Below are 20,514 nucleotides of genomic sequence, written 5' to 3' on the forward strand. Positions count from 1 at the left end.
AAGTCCTTTGTTCCAAATCCATGTGCTCTGTGGGAAGGGAAGGGAAGGGAAGGGAAGGGAAGGGAAGGAAAGGGAAGGGAAGGGAAGGGAAGGGAAGGGAAGGGAAGGGAAGGGAAGGGAAGGGAAGGGAAGGGAAGGGAAGGGAAGGGAAGGGAAGGGAAGGGAAGGGAAGGGAAGGGAAGGGAAGGGAAGGGAAGGGAAGGGAAGGGAAGGGAAGGGAAGGGAAGGGAAGGGAAGGGAAGGGAAGGGAAGGGAAGGGAAGGGAAGGGAAGGGAAGGGAAGGGAAGGGAAGGGAAGGGAAGGGAGGAATTTAATTCCTGCATGTGTATGTTCAGGCAGCTAAACTGTCTGAAAGCTTCACCATACCAAAGTATTCCTGCTCTGGGTGCACACTTGAAAAACAACCTACTATGCTTAGGTTGTCCACAGTGTAGGTGCTACATTAGTATTCTGATGGCAGTGAGTAAAATTGATGTAAGACTGTCCTAACTCAAATTGTCCTTTCTTTTATTGGATTGTGCATGCACTTCAACATCAACTCTATTTTTAGCATTTAATATGGCATTAATACAAATAAAACATATACTGATTGTTCTTAATGTATTTGTAACATGCATACATATTACACACCATACCATATTTCCATTTCACATTAATCATAGGAGGATAATGCATTGGACAATAAAACATCTTTTTTACAGGTTTGTGCGAGTTTAGATTTGCTCAGCCCAGATCTCCTTTTCCTAGAATCATTCTCCAGCTGATTTATGTTTCAACACTTTCCTAAGACATCTCTCCAGCTGTAAGATCGTTAAGTACATTGCTACAATCCAGCTTACTACTCCAAGTGTCTTCATATCTGAATCAAATATTAAACACAATTTCAGGGCAATTTATGTTCCCAGAAACCTATATAAAAGCTTTAATTTTCTCTTCTTACTTATGTCTTGCTATTTTATGCCATTTAAATGAGAGAAACACCAAATGGAATCTACTCATTCAAACGATGTAGGATCTGTGCACTCATACTTAAGGCAAGCCCTCCCTGCCAAAAAGCAGCCACCTTATTGTGAAAAGTACCTTCCTCCCTGTCAACTTCTATATATCCCATAGGAACTAACTAGAGGTGGACCTGGTACAGCTTATTCTGAAGTAAAAACCACACTCTCAAAGACTGGTTTGGAATCTTTCCCCCTCGCCTATCTGCTGTCCAGCCCATGGGTATTTGCTAAATTTGGTTATTTCTGGTCTGTGGTGCTACCTGTAAGGTGTGGACACCCAGCTTGGTGAGAGCTCTGTGCACCTTTCATAAAGGGGTGCTGGATTGGGCCGTTCACTAACCCATTCAGGATCTCTAATGGTGTAAAGGTATAACAAGAAATATGTTTGTTCTCCTCTTCAAGGCATGCTTGGTTGAAAATAGTTTACTGCTGCCTGTGGAACTGAGATTCCCATTTGAGTCTTTTGTTGTATTTGTCTTGTATCTGTGAGCATTAAACATCACAAATACTGGGAAGCATATAGGAAGTGTCACATGATGGATGTATATGCAACTTTATGTGTACTTGAATAAATCTAAGTGAGTTGGCTGGCAAAAAATTCAGAAACAAAACACTGAATCAGCTCCTAGCCAAGAAAAGCTTACCATAGCACCTGCAAGATTTTCTCTTACCTGGTAGAACTGTTCCTTGTGGATAATAAGGGTTTCAGCTACTGTACATAGTATAATATATATTTTTTCCATACAGTAGGAAATTTCTTTAATTGAATGTTTGACTGGGCTCTAGCTTAACAGAGATATAGACCATATCTAATTATTCTAATTAGGGAGATGAGCCTGCCTATGGTTCTGGACCCCCAGAAGTTGGGCTCTCCTCATAGTTTTGCATAGATTACTACATTTCAGTATTCACTTACTGTTCAACTAATACCCCATACTTGGGCATTTGGGGGTCAATATTCTGATTAAGTTCCAAGTCTGAAGGCTTAGGATTAAGGTTTATAAAGATGATCTCAAAAATAAAGCTGAAATCCTGGAGGTATGCATATCTTTGAAGATTGATGACCCATGCCAATCAAAGTACAACCAGATTCCAGTGATTCGTAATTGTCAACAAATCCTGGCCACATTGACATCAATGACAAAACTGAAACTTTAGTTTTTGGCCCCAGTTTACAAGCGTATATTTTAGGGTAATACAGAGGCATGACATTTCAGTATGTCCTCTAGGTTCATAATAGGCATCAAAGTGCAAACACCCAGTCTCATGCTTAACATGGGAACGTTTCTGTTTGTGTGTGTGTGAGTTTTTATATAGACTTTTTAACCCGAAAAGTATTAAGGTAGTAGTGATGTCAATGAAAAATCCTCACTGGATTTCAGTCTATTCTGAATCAGGCACTTGGTGTACAGAATAGGAAAGACAGCAGTCATGTACCTCATTTTGAAGCTATTATTTCATTAGCCTAGGAAGGGGGAAGGTGACAGGACCAATTGTTTATCAATGTCTTCCATATCAGGGTTTCTAAAAATGTACAAAACTTGTCAAAAAGACCTAGTGTATTTCAGGTTTACTGAAATGCAGGTGTATAGACCAAGACAAAGTTCTCCAGCTCTCTGAAACAATCAATGTTTATATAAATTAGTTTGTGCTCCATATTACTCAACTGTATCACTTTTATTTTATTGAACACATTAATGTGAAATAAAGACCCACATGTTCATTGTACACAGACTGAAAGCTCTTGCAACAGAGGAGAAATAAAAAGTAATTAGAAGAATAGCTGACTAAAAGGATTTAAAATTTTATTGAGACCTCTGGCTTATATAAAGCCTGCATTAAACGTTATTCATCTGAAAGTTTCACTCACCTCATTCCATTTTTCAGATAGAAACACAATAAATATAATAGGTTTTAAGCATGATTAACCCTATACAATCATCAGAAAAAAAGGCAAAGAGAACTACAATACATACGGCAGCAAAAAAGGCTATCATAAAATACTGCCACAGGACAATAAATACCACAACAACCTAAGACAAGTCAGTCAACAGCAAACAAGAAAGTGTGCCTGGGATATTTGATCTACTTCTGATCAAGATGGAGGTAACTTCATTTTTATTTCCACATATTCATGGAATGAATAACTGGAATGAAACTCATGGAATTTCTGAGTCAAACAATGATCTCACAAGAACCAATAAATGACTGCTTAGGCCTGATATATCCAGGTCAATACACTTTGAAGCTACGTGATATCTTACTACATTATTCATATTTTAAAATATTTAATGTTCCGTTCATTGATCTGTTATTACGCCAGCAACATTGTTGTGAATTAATATTATCCGTTACAGACATGTAGCTCTCTGGAAGCCTTTTTTTCTCTAAGTAAGTTTTGCTAATTCTTTCCTCTCAAGACATACAAGTTTTGAATGTTGTGGGCTAAGTCCCACCAAATTTTCTCTTGCACCATTGGCTGAGGTGTTTTCCCAGTTAATTATCCATTGCTCTGTCAACCCTCCCCTTCCCAGTGAGAAACTGAAAGCCAGTGAAGTTTTAATACTTAAAATCTGTTCTACAGAGAGAACTTTGTCATGAACAGTTGTAAATTCTGCTTCTTCCTAATGAAGATAGACCTGCAGTGTTCAAAACAGCATACAGTCAGTGTACTGTTCAATAAGTCTGTTATATCGGTAGAATCGTCTTTCACCAGAAGAGAAGGTTACACACTGCCTGCTGAATTGGTACCACTGTAATACACCACAGTTCTTCCTTGCCTTCCAGTTGAGGAACTACAAGCCCATTATAGTCCTCAATCAACTCTCTCAAGAGGTATGGAAAGCAGATGTATTATTGCATCTATTTCACAAAGGGATAACAGGAAAAATGGTTTTCCCAAAGTTAGAGAGTCCATAATAGAGCTAGCAACAGAACCCAGAACTTCCTGAGTCAGCCCTTAAACACCTTCTGGTAGTGCTTAAGGAAAGGAAAGATAAAAGCATTGAAACTGTTTTCCTTCCACAAAAGAGGGACCCTTCTGTGGATTGAGAATTAGCAAAGAATACTACCCCACAGAAACCATGTCCATCTTGGAAATGTGTTTGTTTCAGTGAAAATTAGGTCAGGAATATCTTGTACCCACCAGTGATAAGAAATCTGAATCATTGATTGCAAATGTTTGTTGACTTTTGCCCTAATGGTTCTGATTTTCTCATTTTAATTTAAATCAGCTATTATACTGCCAAGAAGGCAGAATCACATTTCTGTTACTTGCAGTCAGGGGAAAAAAAAAAAACAACTTGCACAATCAAGGATTTTGAAATGTGATTTCCCGTTGCCCCATTTGACCTATTTCAGAGCCAACAGTATCCAGTATCACAAAGACTTAGAGAGACGAAGAAACAGGGAGAAGTAAATGCTGCTTTTAAAGTTTTTTTTCAGTCACAGTGTTGTAATTGGACTCAACAGTATAGTCAAGCAATCCTGCCTCCCTGATAAAAAACGTGTGGAAATAACCTTCTCCAGGAGGACCAGATTTCCAAGATGGTCAAGGATTTGCAAGAAATTGGCCCATCTGCCTTTGTATCTTAATTTACCTAAGCCATTGTGCAGCACATTCTCCAGCACAGCTCTAGCACCCAGAGGAAATCTGCAGTAATTTTAAGTAAAGCTTTTTAAAGGCTGATGTAGACTCAAGAAGGATCTTCTTTCTTTCTATATACCCATCCTTTTATTCTTACCACTAGGCTTATACAACTTCCTTAAGTGTCTTTGAAGGAAATGGTTTGTTTTCCATACATTTGACCGCAACAAAATCAGTGTCATTCACACTTTTGAGACATAGTTAATTGATGGAGAGGATTGATCTCAGTGAGCTGCCCTTTAATGGATCTGGACAGAGAGGTTTAAAATGTTAGTAGTCCCTGATTACTGACACCAACCACCCCTGTGCTGATAATTACCATCCACTCAGCCAAACAGCATGGATAAGCCAGCAACATACTGCAGTTATCCCAGACAGCTTTGTCAGCATGTCTTTTAATAGATGGATTCTAATAAGAGCTTCAGATAACATTTGTCACTCATTCCTATATCCCATCACTCTCCCTTTCCTACTTGGAGCCTTATATATGCATGTTGATGGTGGTATAACCCATGGATAGGACTTTTTCAGTTTCAAAATGAGATACTGTCATATATGTCAGAGAAGATCAAATGAAGCTTTCCAATATACTGCCCTGGAGGTATTAACTTCTTATAGTGGCTTGCCATTTCCCAAAGGATTGAAATAATCTGCCCAGAAAACATGAGCCTGGCAGTCAGTTCCAACTGTTTTAGTGGAAGACTGGGGGAGATCCTGGTATTATTTAATAACTGTAGCTTCTAGCAAGGGTTTAAAATGCACACTTAAGCACTGTATTTAGCTCCATTTGTCCGTATGCTGGATTGGATCTGTAGGCCACTGAAGTACAGTACAAACAAATGTGGCTATGTTTCCTCTGAGAAACTCTCACTCCCCGTGGGTCTAGCCTTAACTATGAATTTTTATTTTTTTTTTTGTTTTTAACCTGAGGCAGGTTTTCTTTTGCAAAGCTAACAATTTTACAGTTGTAAATAAAGAAACATAAATAATCAGTGGTGCAAGTAATATAACAGCAATAGGCCCTTTAAGTATCAAAATGTCATCAGAAGGCTGCAGAAGACTGCTGTTTTCTTCACTTGTAGCTCCACGGGGCTGCAATTTACTTCAGAAATTTGGTTACAGCAGATGAGAGACAGATGAGAGATTAAGACAACTGAATCACTGAATATCTAGCAATCTTAGATAATATTCTGAGGACCACACATGGCAAAGAGAAACATGAAAGATGAAAAATCCAGTAAGTAAGGATTTGCTTCTCTGACGTAATTTGGTAATTTGTCTCTACATTTAACAACCTTAGGTGTGATTTAAGTTATGCATTGGAGTTCAGAAGAGCATACTTCCATGAAGGAATTCTATAACGAGGCTATTCCTATGGTAAGATTACATATTACAGTGATTCTTGCTCAAAAAAAAAAAAAAAAGAAAAAAAAAAAAGCACCTTTAAATGCCCCCAAATGCCCCCATGAGAATTTTATATCACGCCTACAACCTGGATAATAAAGGTAAAGCAATATGTGTTGAAATACTATAACACAAGTCCAGCAGCAGGAAGAAATACAATTCAGATGGGAAATGGAATTGTCAGGAAATATCCTGTTCTGCCACAAATGAGCGGAAGACTAAAGTCACCTCTCTCTCCTATGTCTGCTTCTCTTACGTGTACACACAAACAGAAAAAGTGCTTACGAGAGCTGCTTCAGACAGCTATGACAAATCAGCAAAAACCACCAGATTACACTAGTCCAACACCACAGAGGTTGGTTATCAACCACTAACCCAAGAGTCTTCTGGACAGTAGTCTGTGTAGCAGGAACAACAACACAAAGTGTATTTCTATACAGGCTAGTCAGTACACTGTGCCATAAGTAAGTCAAAATACTCAAACACGTGCTGTTTATACACTAGATAAGGTAGATTCACAGAATTGCTCTTAATCTGTAGCAAAACAGTGTCCACAATCATGCCACAATGGAGAAGACATCAGTAGAAGTTCTGGGCTTAGAAGGCTTCTAAGATTACAAGAAAATGCACCAGCAACCCCATTTCCAGCTCCAGCACATATTCAGCAAAAAGGCTCACTATGTGTAGCCAAATTATGTGCACCACTGCAATGTATTCATTAGCATCTGCCTGCACAGGAGACCTCAGCAAAGGGAGAGAGGATCCTTGATCCTGTTGCCTCTCTGAAGCAACCAGGGAAAACCAACCACTGATTCTGAGACCTCCAAACAAGAAAAAAAAAACACTCAAAACAAATAAATTTCAACTAAGTTCTACATTCAACTTTGTCTTTTTAAATACTAGTGTTAATGAAGTCCTAGAACAAAATGGGCTGGTTCACCTAAACAAGTATTACAATGGATGCATTAACATAAAGAGGGAAATCATTTTGTTAGCAAGAAATCTGAAGAAATGTATGGGTAGAGATTCAAAGATACAGATTTTCTATGTTATTTGTGTATGTTTCTGTAATAGCCTTCACACCTGAAAATGGTAGGAAAATGTATAATATGTAAAAAATATATATATGTATATATTTATACCAGCCAGTTCCTGGCAAACTTACATATATTGTTAAGCTTCATCTCTTTGTCTTTGGATTTCAAAAACAACCTTAACTAAAAAGCACACAGATATTATTTTAGAGAAAATTAACCTTACTTATATACAGTCAATTGCAAATGTGAAAAAGAACATTCTCTCTTTTCTGCAAGAACTTAACATCTGGATTATTTTATCCTCCTGTCATTGTCTGGCTCTCATATTGTTGAATACACGAGCATGGGGAGCGCCAGAAATTAATTCAATTCTAGAACTTGCAATATATCAACAAATCAGGGGGAAAAAAAAAAAAAAAAAAAAAAAAAAGGAACATAAATTATTATTTCCTTCCTTTTCTCCACCCCTTACTTTAATAAGTGAAATGTCAGCTGCTTGTTACTAATTTCTAATTCATTAGTGAGGTTTTGAGCATTTATGGTTAGAAGATTTTCACTATAGTTTGAGTTTCTCTTATAATCCTGAGGTTGTCTGAAAAAAAAAAAAAAAAAAAAAAAACAAAACAAAACAAAACAAAACAAAAAACCTCTATTTAGAAAGGGTTAACTTGTGGAACGCACTATAAAAGGCAGCAGTAAAAACTGCACCTATGTTCAAAAGGAGGCTAGTGCTTAGAAAGGGATAAAAAATAAATAAACCACTATAAAGTAGAAACACAAGCCTAGAAAGGTTTTGAAAGAACTGACCTCCTTTCATTCCAGAAAACCTGTATTCTATTCTAAGTAAATTACACTTTTACCTTATTATTCTTAACTCTGGTTAGTTTATTTCATCCCATATGTATGTTTTATTGATTAGCATTAGTCACAATTCCATCCATTTCTCGTTGCACTAATTCTCTAGCTTTACCAACTTTTAAATGCTTAGCACAGAAAACTAATCCAGAACCATAATATTACTTAGATTTTTGGAATTGTAAAAGAAACAAGTAAATACTTTTTTTTTTTTTTTTTTTACTTTTTTTTTTTTTCAGACAGAGAGGAGTAACCAGACCTAACATATCCAGGACAATTTCTGTGATTTGCATCAATAGTTGCTAGACAATTTTCCTGGCAATGAACTTTTAAGATAGCAAAGCATAAATCTGCTCAAGGTCAGGCTTATGGTTAACCTTGTCCAGTCTAGCCACAATTGCAGTGACTATGGTGTTAGAAAGGCATGAGGCAGCTAGAGTTACTGGTGAAGCAAGCGCAAAATACAGACATCATGACTTTATATCAGAGACAGCAGATTCCTGTGGGCAAGTCTGTTCAATATAATAAGCAGCAAGAAAGTGACAGCATCCAGGGTTTGTGAAAATGTATGCCAATTTTTGGATTGGTGTCCAATTTTCCCGCTTTCCTGTGGAAAAGAATCTACAGTTGAGAATGGACTTTGAAAAGCATTTCTCTGCAGGTATCCATGTGCCAGGACAAATCAGGAAGACTTAAACATTAGGAAGTGAGAAATATTTTGCCCTATATTCAGTGCTGTGTTATGATTTAATAAGGGAATCATCACTGGGTTGTTCAGAACTGGGTTGTTCAGAAGTTTGCACAGTAGACACTAGTTTAGGTGGTCAAAGAAACCAGTATGTCATGTGTAGAGGCCATGCTTGCACTCACTAGTCCTTGACATACACACACCACACTGCCCAGATAACAGCAATCACCAGCTTCCTTTTAGTAACACAGATCCCCATCTTTTCAATAACAGTCTAGTGACTGGCTTCAGTCCCCAAAATTCCTGCTTCAGTGGCCCAACACAACCTGCCTACCTGACACTTGGTTCTTCCCACAATCAGGAACCTACTAGGTTCCTGACATTCCCTAACCACAATGGCTGTTGTTTAATGAACATCAAGCTATCTCTCTACCTGATACAACCTGACAAAGAAAGGAGGAGAGGAAAGACCATTCTTTTCCTCAGTGAGCCTTTTTTTTTTTTTGACCTGCAATACATTATTTCAGAAGAAAAACACCAAAAGGTGGAAGATCAGGCTTCTACCTCTGACTTCTCAAGATATTTGGGCATGTTATTTTATTTCAGTTAAAATGAGACTCAGAGCTGCTTACTCACTTTATAATAGGTATCTGCCTCATTTCTAGCTTATTAAACACAAGGTAAATTTAGTTAATTTTGTAAGCCACACTAAAGGAATAAAATTGGCACATATTAAGTAATATTACCAAAGAACCAAACAGTAAAACTTCAAGTGATTCAGCCAAGGATACGCAGAGGTTGTATGTAATCCACTGCATGTTAGAAACATAAGGAAATTCAGAAAATAAGTAAATAAATAAATAAATGTAGACAAAGAAATAACAATATTCTGAAGACCAAAGGCTGTCTTAATATGAGAGGAAATACTGGAAAAAAAAAAAAATCAATCAGAAAAACAAAACTTCTGAGTGAATGATTACAATTTCAGAATTTGAAAACACAACCAAAATTATTTTCATGGTATATTCTAGGCAGGGGGAAAGGAAAAATCAGTGATTGAAAAAGAGTAAGTGGAGAGAATGACATACCCCGGTAGGAACAAAAGAACCCCCTGGCATCTTTGAGTGATCAAAAGTTTTTGTTTCTTTGAAAACCTTTTCAAGCTAAAACACAAAACATTTATCACGTTTAGACATTTGTCTTGATAAGAAGAAAAAAAAAAAAAAAAGAAAAACACAGAAAATGATTTTTGCAGGTCACCAGAAAACAACATTAGTGCTTGCGTGCCAGTAGCAGTATGCCTGCAGAAGTCTGGACTTTGGATTTGCAGAGTGTTGGGAAAGTATTCTCATCCAATAAGCCTAAGAAAGAATAAGGGAAAGGGAGAGGATCCTCATATACATGTATATTAATTTATGGTTTATCCTTACAATTCTAATTATAATCTTACCATTGGGAGGATCTCCAGAGCTGCAGGCATTTATTGTTAGGAATGAGCAATCAAATTCAGTTTATAAACGACTGTCAATGTAGTTTTGGACTTCAGAAGATGGAGCTATTTCATGTCTGGTGGTGACTTGATCTGTTTATTCAAACTTTTTATTTGTTTATTCAAACATTTCTCTGAGACCTAAAGCTAACATCCCAGAATTCTGGAAAAACACCTATTATGTTAGTAGTTCTAATTCATCCATAAGATAATTTATCCAAAAGATATATCACTAATACTTTAATACCTTTAAGAATACATATATTTAGTTAATGGTTTGCTGTGGGCATTAACATAGAGTGCAGGGACTCACGGGCATCTCACACTGCATCTCTATTGCTCGTAAAGAACCGTTTTTTTCATAGTGACTCCTAAGTTACAAACCCTCCATGGGTAAAAAACACAGGTGAATAGACACAGGTAAAAGCAAGTAACTGTATACTGAGGGACATATTAAGCAGACAACTATATATTAAGCACAAAACTACATATTAGTATCATATTAGCTACATATTTTGCTACACAGAAACTTGATTTTTACACATATTTTAAGGAAAGCTAGCATTATGGACATACACCCCAGTTCAAAAAATCAATGCCAAGTTTAAGCAAATTTAGCATGATCTGCTAAATTCATCAAAAACATTATTTTTCATACCATTCTGAACTGGCATCTTCACACTGTGAATGAACTAACCTGATATTTGTATTTAGATGCTGCTTTTGTTAATGGTGACATGTCAGTTTGGGTGGAGAAGAATGGCTTCTTTCAAAGCAGGTCTATGGTTCTGGTCTTGATTTTAGCTAAAGCTGCAATGAACTATAGAGCTATGTGCCCTGCAGTTTTGAGTTTAACTTCTAATCAAAATCTGAAGAGGTATGATGGTATGACTGGCTCTGTGATTTGAATCTAATCCACATGATTTCATTGTATTCTGACTGAAGATTCTAGTTTGGGGTCTATTTTCCTCCTCTTTGTGCCAAAGTTTTGACACATTGACAAATATCAGGGACACACTGGGGCTCCACATATGGATGAAAACCAGGGACAGACAGATGAAGGAGTTCCAGTACAAATTACTGAGAAAAAAGTAATGCTTAATAACATACAAACAATTTATATATATATACATTATATTTATATTTTTAAATTTTCATCTCAAATGAATATACATCACAAGATAATTTTTTTATTTTTCTCTTCATTTAGAGTTTAACTTCCTTAAAGTTTTATTTGTTTACATTAGTTACCAAATAAAAAAATTATCATCCCCCCCTTTTTTAGAGATAGCCTTATTGCTGACCTAAGTCACTGATATATGCACACATGATATAACAACACAGTAGCCAAATCAAATGTGTGTGTGTGTGTATTCCAAACCATTTATATGAAAATCTGAGTATGTGTCATTTTGTGTATGGAACAAAAAATACCAAGATCTGCCCCTTTCATACTGCCCAGTTGCTTAAGGAGCCCCTGATTACAGTGGAGTAACTCCAAGGGATGAAGATGAGGCACAAAAAAAATAGCCAACTGTGCTTTTCAGACTTCTTTCTAAATTTTTCTCCCTTTGGTAAGTGAACTGATTTGAACATCTGAAACTGCATTTCCTAACTTCCATCTTCCAGCCAGTGTTTCTGTCACCGGGGCAGCTATTTCATATTGTCAAAAAGAAAGATGAGTATCTACCCACATAAAAAAAAAAAAAAAAAAAAAAAAAAAAAAAAAAAAAAAATCTCTTGCTATTTCCCCTCAAGGACAGAACTAGATAATTCACTATTTTCATGTTCATACAGTCCCTTTAATGTCATATCCAAGCAAATCAAAAAACGGCTATAACAATCAATTTCTTTACTCTTTTCCAGCTTATAAAAGAGGCACAGCTTAACTCATTTGTTGCATACTTACTTTCATTTGCGTGACACACTGTGTAGCAAGACTGCTCTGAAGAGTTTATGGAGAGAAAGCTGAAATAAAGAGAATGGATTTGTATGAGAGAGCAGAGAGAGGAGCAACTCATTGAAATTCAAAAATCAAGTATTGTGACAGCTGCTGCTGTAACAGTATGGCAAACCCTGGATTGCCAAGAGGTTATTCAGTGCATCTGCACTGAATTTCCTGGGTTACTGTAACATATTACAAGGATGTGCTTTGATGTGTCCCACATAAATGTCCTCACCACCACACCCTCTTCTTTTCACTCTCCATCTACTCCTGGCCCTTGGACCCCGCACAGCCCACAGCAATGTCATGCTGCATGCCTTCCAGCTCACATGAGCTGCAGTTGTCAGAGAAATGAATCCAAAAGAAACAGTCAATAAAAACAGAAACAGCTGGAACAATTTTACACAGCATGGTTCTGATTTCTAGGTCTATCCTCCACACAAACACTTGCTTTTTCTCTTTTCTTCTACCTTTCCCAAGTATCTTGATTTTGTATACTATTGTGGAAAAATAGCTACTAGGAAGGGGACAAAGCAGCAAGCCAGTTAGGGGTTTTGTGATTCAGAAACTGGTTGCTGCTTAGAGATTTTTTATTTTTATTTTTTAGAAGTGGCAAAAAATGAAATAAGTAGGCAGAGAGAAGAAAAACAATTAGTGGGCGTAATAAAAGGGGACCATAGGTTCTACAGGCAGGTGCAGCTTTCTACAGCAAGAGGTCTGACAATGTTTTAACATCTGCTGTCTCCACATCCTCCATTCTCCACTTACACCTTCCAACAGAAGGATAGTTTGTAGCTGTTGGCACTTTAACTGCAGGTTTTTGTGTGAGGTAGACCTTACTTTTGTAAGGTATTACTTTTTCTTTTTGTGTAACAGACCTTACTGAGAGACTGCATTTATGCTGTGTTATGTACCATGGCACAAGGAACCTCAGACACCCTTCTTGGTTTTAGACAACAAACAAGGGCACCCGGTAGAAGCCATCCTCTGTTACCACTCTTGAGATACCACATTCCAATTTCCACTGAAAGAACCCAGAGCACTTGGGCTTTTAACACAGCATCTCATCTGAATTTAGAGGACTGAAAGAAATAGGGCTGATCCATCCATAGAATTTAATAAATGTGTTTAGTAAATACAAGGCACAATAAGAAGGAATTAAGTAGTTAGTGACAAAAATATCAATGACATATGCAGCAAATCCTGTAGTTAACCTCATGTTTTTCAGCCTAGGAAGGTGTGCCAGTCATAGTGGGGAGGATGATTTCTGAACCAGTTACCAAAGGCAGGCTTGGTGGCATGGATTTCAGTTCATGACAGCCATTTCAGAAAGTACCGAGAGTACCTGCTTTTCTCTTGATTGCAACGCAGACATATCATAAAACTTTATAACTGTCTTGAGTGTTTATTTGACATCAGACTGCACAGGGAACTCAAGGATTTATACAAGATCACCTTCAAAAAAAACATCTTTATTCTACTCAGTAAACCTTTTTCCCATTGTAGGAACATAAAACAAGATAAAAGATACAAGAACAGATTCTACCTAGTCATAATTAACTAAATTACATGTGTTTGAGTGAAATCAGAATTTGTGTCAATATTTCCCAAACCTGCAACTCACATAGAGCATTTCTGAATCAGAAATGTCTCTGATTTTCAGTTCCATCACTGAAGCTAAACATGGTGTCTCCCAGTAAGTCAGACATATTTCAGGCTCTTATAATTACAATACATTACTTCACCTTTCCTTAATAAACAGGAGTGGAATATTTCCTGTTCAAATCATTTTCACATAACTAATGTGTTCAATATGACAGCACTTTGCTGCTAACTAGAGAATTTTAACAATACAATGTTCAGAGACCACAAACACATCCCCTCTCAGGTACCCTGTGACTACTAGTTGTAGTAGCTCAGGTAGTTGTAGATCCTGTGGCATTTACAGAAAGAGTGAGGAATAATGCTGGCAGTTCAGCCAAATATTCCCTTTCTAAGTACAGCATGCACTAGTGGCCATGTTACATGAAGGCTTCAGACAAGTGCTGAACCATGCTACACAGCTGGTCTCTTTCCATTGTGGCCTGATGTAGCAATAATATTACTGACTCATTCATGTATTAAACACTTAAACAACAATATTTAGTAGAATTAAAGAACTTTAGGAAAGGTAGTAGGAATTACTTGAAATTTACCTGGAGTACAATTCCCTAGCTTAAATACTTTATTAACATAACTATCAGGTACAACCTGCTCACACACTTGTCAAAACAGAGAAGTGACAGCAAGAGTCTCTGGAGTTCCCTCAAACTGTGCTATCATATTCAAGGCTGACCACAGCATGCTCTGCACCTCCACCAGGAGCTCACTTCTGCCAGATGCCAAAACAGAGCAGATAACACTGTTTCATGCTGCTTGTACTGAATTCAGAATGACCTTAGAACTCAGCAATGTAAGCACAGCCCAAGGACGGTTAGAAAAACTGGGTTGCAAGTTGCTGTGAAATATAGGCAGCACAATAAGCAGTTGAGATGTGAAGAGCTGTCTTGAGCAGGACAGACGTGTAGTATAGACACATCTAGACAAAACAAAGACCTTAACAAGGTGGTTACCAGTTTCCTTTTTTTTTCTTTTTTTTTTTTTCTAAGGATACCTTCATGAGCTTGGCAGCACAAGACAAGGCAAATGATTAGAACAGAAAGAAGCACTTTTTTGTCTGCTGTCTTTAAATAATGGTGCAGCTTCACTGGCAGATCCTCTGTCAGGAGAAGCATTTCTGCAGCTTATAAGAATTAAATTCTTACATGCTGTGCTGGGGAAATAATTGACTGGCAGCCCTCTGGGGACCAATAACCAGAAAGTAGATTACTATGAGTTGGTTCCAAACATATGGTAGTACATACTGTCATATTCATAGAATCATAGAATGACCTGGGTTGGAAGGGACCTTCAAGATCATCCAGTTCCAACCCCCCTGTGATGGGCAGGGATGACACACACTAGATCAGGTTGCTCAGGGCCTTATCTAACACGGTCTTGAACACCTCCAGGGATGGGCATCCATATCTCTTCTGGACAACCTGTTCCAGTGCCTCACCACCCTCTGAGTGAAGAATTTCCTCTTAACATCTAATCTAAATCTCTCATCTTTTAGTTTAAAAACATTGTCCTGTCATTATCTGAATGAGCAAAAAGACACTCTCCATCTTTTTATAAGCCACCTTTACGTTTTGAAAAGTTGCAATAATTTCATCCCAGAGGCTTCTCTTCTTAAGGCTGAACATCTCCAGCTTTCTCAGCCTTCCTATATAGGAGAAGTGCTCCAGCCTCTTGATTATCTTCACAGCCCTCCTCTGGACCTAACAGCTCCATATCTTTCTTGTGCTAGAGGCCCCAGACCTGGACACAGCACTCCAGGTAGGGCCTCACAAGGGCAAGGCAGAGGGGCACAATCACCTCCCTCACCCTGCTGGCCACTCCTCTGTTGATGCAGCCCAGGATGCAGTTGGCCTTTTGGGCAGAAAGTGTACTGTTGGCTCATGTCAAGCTTTTTGTCCACCAGAATGCCCAAGTCCTTCTCCCAGTCTGTACTCATGCTTGGGTTTGCCCTGGACCATGTGCAGCACCTTGCACTTGGCCTTGTTGAACCTCATTAGGTTCACATGTGCCCGCTTATGTAGCTTGTCCAGTTCCCTTTGGATAGCATCCCTTCCTTCTGCTGTATCAGCTGCACCACTCAGCTTAGCATCATCTGCAAATTTGCTCAGCTGCACTTGATCCTACTATCTATGTCATTTACAAAGACATTAAAGAGTCACCACAACCCAGACTGCCTCCAGTCTTGACCTCTTTAATGAGCTCCTCCATATTGGTGAGCACCAGGTCAAGTAACTCTTCTCCTCTGATTAGTTTGTCTAATACCTGGACCAGAAACTTATCCTCAGCTTACTTTAGGAATCTCCTGGATTGCTCGCAGCCTGCTGTATAGTTTCCCCAGAAGACATATAGGTGGTTGAAGCCCCTCATCAAGATGAGAGCATGCAAGTGCAATATTTCTTGTAGTTGAAGCAAGAATGCCTCATCCACCAGCTACCCTTGATCGGGCAGCCTGTAGTAGACCCAACCACAAGCTGTCCTTTATTGGTGTGGTCCATAACTTTCACCCACCACCTCTCAACCTGTTCGTTGCTGTTTCTCAGAGGCAACTCTTCACAGCCAATCCCTTCCCTAATGTAGAAGGCAACACCCCCTCCCTTTCTTCCCTGTCTATCTCTTTTGAAGATTTTGTAGCAGTCTATTCCAGTGTTCCAGTTCTGTGATCCATCCTACCGTGTTTCCATGATAGCAACCAGGCAATATTTGTCTAATTGTGCTATGGTTTCCGACTCCTCCTGCTTGTTTCCCATGCTGTGTGCATTGGTGTAGAGGCAATTCTTCTGGGCTATTGGTCGTATCACCTTCACAGAACCCTTCCTGATTGCATTAGGAGAGTTCACAAGTCTTTCCTGTTGTTGTTGCTTAGAGTGACAATGTTCTCAGGGATGCTTTCTTTACTCAGAAGTGAATCCCCTTCCTTCACCACATCTAGTTTAAAGCCTTTCTGATAAGCCCAGCCAGCTTACTGCCCAGAACACCCTTGCCCCACCTGGTCAGCTGTGCCCCATTCAGCATCAGCATGCCTGGTTTCTCAAAAGTGCATCCAAGGTTGTAGAACCCAAAACATTGGGCACCAGCCTCACAGCCAATCATTCACATGGTTCATTCATCTCCTTCTTCCTGGGTACCAGTCACCAACTAGGACGACAGAGGAGAACACTACTTGTGCTCCCTATCACTTCAATATCTTTCCACGGGACATAAAATCCTTTTTGATATTTCAGAGTTTCCTTGTTACAGCATCATTTGATCCTACTTGAAAAAGCAGGAAGGGGTGGTATTCTTTGGGATCCATCAGACTTGGTAGCTTCTTCATAATATTGCAAATATGACCCAGCCAGGCAGCAAACCTCTCTGGAGAGATTGTCTGGGCAGCAAATCTGAGCCTCAGTGCCTCTCAGAGAGGAATCTCCAATGACTAACACCCTTTGTGCCTTATTTGTGGCACTGGTTCTGATGCAGGTAGGAGACTGAGCCAACTCTGTGTGGTTGGTCTTTCTAAGTTCCCTATGATTGGCCTTTCTGAGGTATTTACTGGATCTCCCAGAGTCTCCTCTCTCCTGCCCTAGAACATCATATCTATAGTGCAGGGGTGCTTCAGGGGCAAGGGGGAGACTCCTCCTGCAGCTCCAATCACAAGGGTCCACTCTCCCTCATCCTGTGAGTCTTTCAAATGTGATCATTCTGGGCTGCAAGCATGTTTACCTAATCCTTGCCTGGATTTAAGGCAGGGCTGTTGCTTAGACCTTGTCAACTTATAACACCATTTGTCAATCTTTCACTCAGATTCCTGAATGCCACACTGTCTGGTGAGCTCCTTTCATAACAGAGCCACCTGTTTGAAGAGCTCATCCAGTCAGGCACACTTGCGCACATGACACCTGCCTCTCCCTTCATGCCCTTGGGGGACTTCCAGAGACTGAAGTTCCCTGGAACTGAAGGTCTGGGCTTCTCTTTCAATCCTCAGGAGGTCTGTTTGGGTGTAGACATTTGCCTGGGGAGGTTGTGGCCGCCCAGTCTGGGTTTCAGCCTCAGACTGTCAGGCTTGGTGGGTGGACACCATCTCTGTTACTGTAGAAGGCCCTTTCTCCACTGTTCCCAGAACACAAAATGGCTGACCTTGCACATCCTGGTGCTCCACATGCCCTGTTTCCCACGCTCCTTGTTGCTTGCACTCCCCAGGGGCTTCCTTTGTCTCTGCCCAAGCCTCATCAGCCACTCTTGCAAAGGCTTCGGGGTCCAGTCAGCTCCCTCTGCTGCCTCGAGGGGCCTCGCTGGAGGGAACCCCCTTCATGCCAGGATCCCCTGCTCTGCCACAGAACATAACTGCTCTGTAGCCAGTTGCCTAGGTGAGATTATTCTTAGGCCATCCTTTGAAAGATACAAAATATACATTTGGAGCAGGTGGCACATAAGGCTACTTTGAGGAGCATCAGGAAGCATTTCAATTCTGGCAAGGCCTTAGCAGTAAGATTGCTTAATTTAGCATCTACTGAAATGGTGTAGCCTTACCCTGTATTGCACACAGTTTAACACTCAATAGAGATAATAGAATCACAGATACTTAAAACAAGAAGAATTCAACCCAATAACAAAGAAGGATGGCAGCCTGTGGTTATTTCTTGAATGCCAAGTTTGGCAGGTGTGTCATCATACAGGCTGTGCTCACTCTCTGGACCTGGTTTGATTTCTTCTAAAATTCTCTGGTGAAGAGCTAGCTGTTTAGTTCAAGCTAGTTACCTAAGATACATCTGTATCAGAGGGAGGAAAGCAGCAAGAGAAATCTCCACAGAACTTAATCCACTGTAAGCGATTTCTGACACAGTATGAACTGTCCCCTGGGAGTGCCTCATGAGCATTTCACGTAACTAAAACTTCAAGTAGATACACAATTCCAAAGTTGAAAAAATGCATGGTATGCCTAGACATCAAAATGAAGGTACGATTGCAGCACAGAAAAGCATAGATTTGTGTAAGAATTATTCTAGCTGGCTTGGCTAAATATAGCTTTGAAGACATGGCAGCATGACCTATGTCATGAACTAATAACCAGATCAAATACAAAGGTTTCAAGGGCTCTTGTACCTTGCCCATTTTGAAGCCTACATTGTCACTGTCTCTGCTACTGTAGTAGATAGTCCATGACTGTGACCACTGTGACCTCCTCAGTCTGTAATCAATACCACTTCACATGTAGGCATGTTCAGGGAGGCAGGAAGAAATTTCTAGTCAGTATGTAATTTTCACATATTTTTTTTTTAAAGCTTTATGGTCAAAACACAGAAAAATGAGCATTTTTAACAAAACTGCTGTAGCCCCAGTTGTTGACACAGCTGAGTAAGTTTTTGGCTATGTTTTTTTGTTTGTTTGTTTGTTTGTTTGTTTTTTTACTGTTAATCAAGGATAAATACTTTACAGTAAAATATGTATGTTTGGGTAACATCACTTTCTGCGCATGGGTTTCTGAGGCCATCAACAGAAGCTGGAAAAACAGCTTGATGGGTCATGCATGTTTGGACAAAGGCACTCTTTTCACATAAGAATCTAATAAAATGTGAAAGGCAGCTCTCTGTATATTCCTGCAAAAGTAACAGTGGCAGGAGGAAAGGGAGACACCCATTCCACTCAGTGAGGGCCCCCCAATCTGTAGACTGCTTTTGACCTTCAGTGAAACCTGAGCAGATGAGATCACCATTGCTACTCTTCTGCAGATGGGAATCAGCTCAGCCTTGGATGACTGTGGCTTATGGGGCTGTCAAGTATTGGCAATTTGGAAGGACAGTTTAAAGTAATCAAAAAGATTTTAAATGTCTCATTGAAACCCTTTGAGGAATAGTCATTAGAGAATGAGACTTTTAGAAAAAGCCCGGAGACTGCTGTGAGAAATTCTCCTTTTCAGCTACATGAGACTTGGCAGGTCTGAGATTAGCTGCACTTCTGTAACTTTCACTGCCAAAGATAATAAACAAATAATATTCATTCTGCCTAAAATGGTAGAGAAATCTACTATCTAATGAGAATCCCTTCAAAAACTAGGGAAAGACGCACAGGGCAAGAAGTCTGTAACTGTATTTCAAGTTATGCTTCTGTACTTCAAAACTGCTAGGTGATCCCCCTCTAACATTATGGTCATTGAGAATTCCAGAATTATTTTTATTAACTCTCTCAAGACTATCTAGGGCTGTGCCCTGGCTCCTGAAAGCATTCCCTCCATTAAGCATCACATTAGTCCAAATATGTTTACCTTCAGGGCAAGGTGTAAGGTTCATCTATTCATTCAGGTTTATGTCAGTGGAATGAATGCAAGGCCTTGACTATGGGTTTGCTTATACAAGGAAGGTAGGGTGTGAATTTACAAGCTACAGTGTGAATTTACATTATGTTGGCTGCTCCCTGCATGTGTACTTTAACATGCACTTGAGGAAGCCACTTCATACAAAGAAACTCTTAGTATGCACTCTCAATGTCCATATGGGGTTTCAGAGCAGAGCAGCTAAGGCAACATCAATCCACATCTAAGCTTACTGCTGGTAATTTACCTGTACAGAAAAGTCTTTGGTTGTGAATTTGCCTGATTTCCAGAAACTAATGCCCAACAGTTAAAACAGTAAAGTTTCTGTAAAATCTCAACAGGAAACAGGAATAAAAGTTAAAAAAAAAAAAAAAAAAAGTTGCTTCCCTTAATTAAAAATTATGTTTCCGTTGTTAGATCTGTATGTGTACCTAAGTAGCCACTGTTAGAAGTGAGGTTAATTCGCCATCTAAAAAAAAAAAAAAAAAAAAAAAATCTTTA

The 20,514-nt window shown here is 39.1% G+C and overlaps 1 protein-coding gene across 3 annotated transcripts in view; it reads right to left on the reverse strand.

Moving 5' to 3' along the window:
* LOC311431390 (uncharacterized protein) overlaps positions 1–20,514 on the reverse strand; it is a 541,797-nt gene that overhangs the window by 194,197 nt on the left and 327,086 nt on the right. For all 3 annotated transcript variants that reach the window (XM_084508854.1, XM_084508855.1, XM_084508853.1), the window contains exon 2: positions 12,030–12,088. In XM_084508854.1, coding sequence (XP_084364980.1) covers positions 12,030–12,088 — 59 coding nt within the window. The remainder of the gene's footprint in view (positions 1–12,029; positions 12,089–20,514) is intronic.

The sequence above is a fragment of the Aythya ferina genome (assembly GCF_964211825.1).
Source record: "Aythya ferina genome assembly, chromosome: 2".
NCBI classification, from domain to species: Eukaryota; Metazoa; Chordata; class Aves; order Anseriformes; family Anatidae; genus Aythya; species Aythya ferina.